The sequence below is a fragment of the Bidens hawaiensis genome, unplaced genomic scaffold (assembly GCF_021521415.1).
Source record: "Bidens hawaiensis isolate Kalapana, Puna unplaced genomic scaffold, B.hawaiensis_p1.1 tig00002236_1, whole genome shotgun sequence".
Lineage (NCBI taxonomy): Eukaryota > Viridiplantae > Streptophyta > Magnoliopsida > Asterales > Asteraceae > Bidens > Bidens hawaiensis.
The window spans coordinates 2,879,570-2,887,209 of NW_027491119.1; the positions used below are offsets into that span (position 1 = coordinate 2,879,570).

The 7,640-nt window shown below is 38.2% G+C and overlaps 1 protein-coding gene across 1 annotated transcript; it reads right to left on the reverse strand.

Moving 5' to 3' along the window:
* Nucleotides 1-278: 278 nt before the first annotated feature.
* LOC143612438 (RING-H2 finger protein ATL64-like) lies at nt 279-2,521 on the reverse strand. Its single transcript, XM_077086427.1, has 3 exons — nt 2,253-2,521; nt 1,598-1,695; nt 279-744 (listed from the first exon to the last, which is right to left on the reverse strand). The coding sequence occupies exons 1-3, from the start codon at nt 2,409-2,411 to the stop codon at nt 432-434; spliced, it is 570 nt and encodes a 189-aa protein (XP_076942542.1). The 5' UTR covers nt 2,412-2,521; the 3' UTR covers nt 279-431.
* Between the last annotated feature and the right edge of the window lie 5,119 nt (nt 2,522-7,640).

A 7,640-nucleotide genomic window follows, 5' to 3' on the forward strand; every position in this document is an offset into this window, starting at 1 on the left:
AAGATAAGATACACATTTATTGTTTTTGTAGTTCTCTTCTAGTATGGTAATATAAAATAAACATCGCAACTAATTTCTTTAAGCAATTTCGTACAGGGAGATTTGACTAAGGGACGCATATTTTAAAATAGGAACCACGGGGACGCGTATTTTAAAATAGGAATGCAAGTTGACTCCGCCCATAAACCAGAGGACGCAAATTGCAGTTTACTCTTTTATTTATATACAAACTAAAATAAAAGAACCAGTAACCAATTAATCATGATGTTCATGATTTTAGCAACTGATTACATGCTCTCATAACAAGTATTCATTGTGTTAAATTAGACAAATATAAATATGTCAAGCAATAATATAAAAAAGAACAAAGGACAACCATATACACACCAACCCAATGCAATCAAGAATGATGATAAACATCCCTAAATCTGTCATCTTCCTGCTTGATCTGATCCTGATTCTATACCTCCCATGGTTGAATCTTCTCTTTGACTTTGACTTTGACTTTGACTTTGACTACTTCCTTGACCGGGGTGCGGTAGCAGCCACTGCCGGGACTGGCCAATTGAGAGCTCCCTTGAAATCTCGGGGCTGCCTGTGGTCACAACCGATAGACGACACACTGGGCAAGTCGATTGCTTTCTTAGCCATAAATCTATACAAGAAAGATGATAACTATGTCCGCATTTTGGCATGATTCTTAACACCTCTTTCTCTTGGTATTCACCTAAACATATTGTGCACCTGTAAATTTTTTAAAAAAAGTTAAAAAATGTCACCTTTTGGTGGTTCTAAGTTCTAACTTCTAACAAGTAACATCTAAAGATATTATCCCAATTGTGGGATGTTAACTTGTGATCTCGGCTGGCAGTTATGACACGGGTCGTTTACATGACATGACTCAAAACGGAGTTAAATGTGTTTGCGTTTTGGGAAACAGGTTCAGGTCATAAATGGGTTGACACTTTAATGATATGATTAAAAACGTGTCTAAATGGGTTCAACCCGCTTGACCTTGTTATGACACACATAACGTATTTAACTTTACGTGTTAAGAAGATAGGTAGACACGACACGTTTATGACCCATTTATCAAAACGACAGTTTTTATAATTTTATAAAGAAATACATATGTTACAACTACATAATATTATCATGTTAAATGTGCCTTTTTATTTCTTATAACAAAGAATCGTGTTAAACTTGTGTTATTGAACTGTTTACCTTTAGTCATTTTAAACGAGTCGCGTTATTGAGCTGTTACCTTTAATCATGTTAAGCGTGTCGTGTTTTTAAATCGTTTTCCTTAAATCGTGTTAAATGAGTCATGTATCCAGCTTGTTAAACATGTCCGTGTCAATGTTACAGAAATAACGCGGACACTTAGGTAAATGTGTTGTGTTCGGTTCATTAGTCGTGTTAAACGTGTCTTGTTCGACCTGTTTAACACAACATGACACGTTCACCATAATATAACTTTTTAAAGTTTATTTACACTGCAAATTATTACAGCCTTGGTAACTAACTATTCGCATCTTGATAATTTAAAGACATACTTTTATACATTTAAATAAAGACTTATTAGGACCAGACTTACTGGGCATCCTCCATGGAACCGAAGGCTTCGTGGTCGAATTTCATGGTCGGAATGGCTGCAACCACAGCTGGTTCAAGGCCTACAACCCGGTGCTCTTGCTGCCATTATGTTTCCAAATGGTTAGGCTAGAATAAAATCTTAATAACACACAAACACAATTACAAATTCCATTAAATGAACCAATCTAAAGCAAGAAATCAGTTAGTTCATTATTCTAGTTGGTCAAAAATTTAGACTCTAATTCAAGTAAATATGAAACCATCTTAAGGGTACCTGTAGTGAGCGACAATTCCCCACTTTTGGGGCGATTTTTGTTTGTAACAACCCCCCCCCCCCCCCCCCGCGGCGATAAGAGGGGCGGCAGGGGGGGGCGTTTTTGTCGCCTGCTTTCTTGTTTCAATTATTATTATTTTAATCTTTTGTGTGCAGCAATGTAGCATATATATACATACACATATATACACCACTGCACCCCTAAAACAAAAATCTCCCCTTTGCTGACTGGGCACCACATGGCAAAAATCGCCGTATAGCCCCCCACTACACATAGCCTAATAGGTTCAAGCATCCAAGGTATTTGGAAGCACATGTTCATTAGTTCATGTGACATATTAAGAAATGTAAAGTACAATTTTTTTAAGGATAGAAAGCATACCCTTTCGAGGTCAATCCTCGAGTCAATCTCGAACAACTGGCGTGATTCGTACCGACGAAATCGCCCACAAAAGAGTCTAGCACAGACAAATACAATGAAAGTGGCACTCATTGCAAAGCCTATAACTGTAGTGATCAAATTCATGGTTTTACCAAACATCTAAATACTTAAACTTTCGGTAAATAGTTTATTAAAATTAAAAAAAAAGATTAATGAAAACCCTAATTACCAAAATGAGATTCAAGATTAAGACTTTAATTATTCAATCAAATTCCATTAAAGATTAATGAAAATTAATGAAAATCAAACAACAAAGAAACCAAATCAAGATTAAGATCCAAGAAAATCAAGAACTGCAACAAAAGATAACAAATTGACAAAAAAACATGATTTTTAATGCTTTTTATGCAAGAATTCAAGAACCCCAACAATAAAAAACTTAAATTTCTGACAGATTCAACTGAAAACCCCAAAAAGATTGAAACTTGACCAAACCCCGGATCAAGATTCACTAAAAATATGATGAAAGTTGCAGAATTTGGAGGCCAAATAACACCCAAAAGGGGAATCAGCTTCTCTTTGGATGGACTCAAAGATAAAGAATGTGATGGCCATTGATTGATTAGAAGAAAATTGAGCTTCTCATTTTCTTCTTGGCTTGCTCATATGGACTTGCATCTCATGTGGGGTCCACTTCAATGGCTAAGGGACCCACTATCTTGAAGTGTTGCCTGGACTTTTTTATCCAAATTTAGATTATCCAATCAAAGCAAAACCAAAGATGATATAATTGCAAATAATATAAAAGGAAAGTTAAAAACTTAAAATAGACTTCATGAGTGAATAAGTTCTATAAAGATACCCAACATATGAATGACCTGAAAAGTGAATCTATGGCAGCTTTCATTGTTTTTAGGTTTTTTATTTGAAGTTTGATCTAAGAAAATATAACATGTTAATTTATAAATAACTGATAAGGAGCTGATTGTGGAATGGCAAGGAGGAGACTGGATACCAGCGTGATCCAGGTTTGATTACTGCTCCCATCATTTAGTTTTATGAGGTGTTTGGGATTCCTTATTTTAACTCCTTATAATTTTTCATTACGTTAATAAGTTGTAAAAGTATAACTTATACAACTTTTCCTCTCACAATATAAGCAATACCAAACACCTTATTACTTTTTAAAAAGTTAATAACTTATAAGTTGGTGAAAATAAGCAATCCCAAACACCCCCTTAGAGGCACCAAGGTGAAGATGAGAGACTAGGCGTGCAGATGGCACGTTCATTAATTGGATCATTGAACTGAATGAGTTTTATCTCACCACACTGTCGTGCATTCGGGCGAGTGCTCACAAACGTTGGCCCATACTTCCTTCACCTAAAAGAGAATTTAATTTTTATTTAGCAGCTATTTCCAAAAGGCGTGAATGTAACTTCCACTTCTAATAGGCCGCGAACTAAGCCATAATCATTCTCAACAAGTTCATAAGGAGTGATTCCATTTTTTTCATCGGGTCCAGTAGAGACCAAAGATCTTGAGTGACTGATCTGGCAGGACAACTCAAAAGAGCACCCCGTTACACGCGCGCCGATATTTTTCAAGAGAGTGCATCATGCAATCAAAAAAATTGATCTTATTGATAAATCGATGTCTTACTCGATAACTTTGAGGGAAGAAGAGAGCAATAGCCTGACAAGGGTTTGGTCCGATTTAGGTGCGCTTTAGGTGAGGGTTTTTTTTTTTCAGGTCGAAAGACAAGTGTGTCTCGATACAGTAAATTTAGCCAATAACTTATTTAAAGGATTCGTTGGCTATTAAAAGAAATTAATTTATAAATTTGTCTTAGCGTATATATATGTTAAGACTTTAGTTATTTCAAAATATTTTGTTAGATGTTGCACATCCGGATTGGCTTTAGGGTTGAGCCTAGTTTTAACTTATTATTATTATTATTATTATTATTATTATTATTATTATTGTTATTATTATTATTATTATTAATGACAGAATGCCAGTTATAATATTTTGTTAATATATTGAAGTGTTGTATTATAAATAGGGATGGCAAAAATCCCCGAATCCGACGGGGAAACCCGAAAACCGGCTTATTTCGGGTCGGGTTTTGTTTTTTCGGTTTCGGGTCGGGTTTCGGAGATTGTTTCGGGGATTGTTTCGGGTTCGGGTTTGGGTTCAGGTACCCCCGCCCCGACCCGCCCCGATATAATATATATAAATATAAATATAAATAATATATATATATATATATATTAAAAACCTACATCCAGTTTCAATTTCATATCTGCATATTGCCCCGCCGCCCCCGATTGTGTGATTCACACTTCTCTCCGGCCGACGCGGCCGTGAATCCAGCTCTCCGGCAATCCAGCTCTCCGGCCCACTTCTCTCCGGCCGACGCGGCCGTGAATCCAGCTCTCCGGCAATCCAGCTCTCCGGCCGACTTCTCTCCGGCCGACGCGGCCGTGAATCCAGCTCTGATCTATTCTTCGGACGGAGGTAGATCTGATTTTCACACTTTGATTTTGTAATTGCAATTGTTAGATCTGATTTTGTTTATAGCCCACCCCAACTTGTTAGATCTGATTTGACACCAGGAACTTTAGTCTGCATATAACGATAATGTCATGTATGGTCTGTTAGATCTGATTTATGCATCAACTTGTTAGATCTGATCTGATTTTCACACTTTGATTTTGTAAGAACTTCCTTGGGGTTAAATTCACTAATTCAGTATATCGTTTGTGTATTTGGCATGATTTTTCGGCCATGTAGACTTGGTTTTATTTCCTTTGTAACACATTGTTTCAGCTTTCATGTGTGTGATGCAGAAGTTTATTTCGATAAATGTTCAGTTATGTGATGAACCAATTTCGGGTCGGGTCGGATCGGTTTCGGGTTTTCGGGTTCGGGGACGGGGCGGGTCGGGGGGTACAAAAAACCAAACGGGGAATCCCCGAATTAAACCCGACGGGTAATGGGGCGGGTACGGGGATGGTTTTTGGTTTCGGGTTCGGGTTCGGGTTAAGCAAAACCCGCCCCAAACCCGCCCCGTTGCCATTCCTAATTATAAACAATTTATTTAATGTATAAAATTGATTGTTGATGTGTTGATGAGGCAAAGGTGGAGACTTTTTGGTGATTCTTGATTCTATCACTTTATTATGCTCATCTAGATGACTCAAAGGTTGTTCCCCAAAATGTTGAAAGTCCCTTTAGCTCCAACTTTTATTAAAACTAAGTCCTCAAGTTTGATCTTCTAAGTTTACATCCTCAAAAGTATATATTTCTTACTCATTTAACCTCTTGTCATATATTTCATACTCATACTAGACTATATTTCTCAATCTTGTTTGGATGAATCAAACTCATTTCACATTTTCAAGATGTTTTGGTTGGTTGCTGATACATTTGAAATATAATTGTTTGATAAGTTTCCGTTCCGCTAGTTGAATGCCCGAATATCGATGGTGCTAGAATAGGTAGAATAGGTTCACGCTATAATATTTAACTTATCAGCAATAAATCAGAAAGAGAAAAAGGCATAGACCAAACCAAACCGTAAGAGATTTACAATAACCGCGTTAAATAAAAATTAAATGAAATTTAAATGTGTTATAAACCAAGTTCTAAACTTGCAATGAAAGAAAGAAAAATATTCAAAAGCAAACACAATATAAATAATCGAAGTTTTATATAATTTACTATAAAACGATTACAATAAAGTGGCAGGCAAACGGGCAACAAGCTGCGCCGCAACCCCCTTTTGAACAGCAAAGCCAATCCTGCTAAAAACGAAGCTTTGAGACCTAGAAGCTGAAGAGGTTCCGTGTACGACGCGCTGAACCCTACTCAAAAATTTCACAGCCTCTGGAGCCAGAAAACCAAATGTATCAAAGGCAAATGGTAGAAAGACATGTTGATTATCTAAACAAGCTTTCTCGTGTTTAACAACTTTGCCCGATTCAGCCTTCAACGCAGCCTGACCCACAACAAACCCACGGTCCCTGAGCCCAACAAGAGGAGACACTCCTGTAAGATCCACACAGGCGTGTTTTGTGACATCTGCCCTGATCCGACCCGACCCAGGTACCCGTTTCCCTTATCCGATCTCTTTCTTTTATGATTTAATATTTATTTATTTATACTTATATTTTACTTTTAATAATAATATATATATTTTCCTTCCCGCCTCTTTCTCTCTCTTTCTTTCCGCCGTCCCGTCCCTCTCCTTCTCTCTTTCCGCCTTCTTTTCCCTCTTGTCGCCGTCCCGCCCTTACGCCTTGTTTCCCTCTTTTTCTCCTAACTCTTTGCTTGTCCTTTGTTCCTTTCCGCCTAAGGTTGTCTGCGCAGCTCCACGCGCCAGACCCCTTACAAGGAATCCTGCGTGAAGACCACCTGTTTCAGCGATACGCGAGATGAACTCTTCTCGCAGCGCGCTAAGAATTGTAATTCTTCTCGCAGCGCGCGAAGGACGGTAGTTCTTCCCGCGACGCGCTAAGGATTTGTAGTTCTCGCGGCACGCTAAGAATCATAGTTCATCCCTCGACGCGCGAAGAATTATAGTTCTTCCCGCGGCGCGCTAGGAATTTTAGTTCCTCCCGCGGCGCGCTAAGAAATGTGATTCTTCCCGCGGCGCGCTTAGAAATGTAGTTCTTTCCGCGACGCGTTAAGGTTAGTTCTGTCTGCCTTCGCGCTCGCGCTCTCTTGACCTTCTGTGTCTGCCTTCGCGCCTTAGCCTTCTCGCGCTGAACCCTTTGAGTTTTCTTCTGTTTAATCTAGCCTTTTGCTTGTGTTGTCTTATCTTTTGAGCTGTTGACCTAATCTGCTTTATGTCTGAAAAGTTACTTTCGGCGCAGCATGCGCACCAACCCCATTGGTTGACAGAAAAAGTGACTGACATAATCTTTTGAGAATCTGCTTTTGCCATGCTTGACCAGTACTTTATCTGTCCTCTCCCATGCCTTTTTCTGAATCCTGTCAGCCTTTTTCTCTTTTTCCCTGCTACCATATCTTTTGATATCTTTACTTTTCAGAACTTTTTACTGTTGATATCTTTTCTTTTACTTTTGGAGATCTTTTCTAGGGTTTGTGTCCCCTAGGGTTTGCCTATATATAGTACTATTTTCTTAACACTTCACACACTACACTTATTCTCTTCCTCCCTTTTTGGCTCTCTGCCGTTGTTCTTCAGCCGCCTCCCTCCTCTCTTGCCTCCGTCTTCCTCCCTGTTCTACCCTGCTTTTCCGGTAATATATATATTATATATAATAATTTACTTATTAATTATGCTAACTTATAATCAAGACTTAAAACAGATCATTAAAACAATAATCTTATTTATAGGTTAACTTGTGCTTGTTTAAA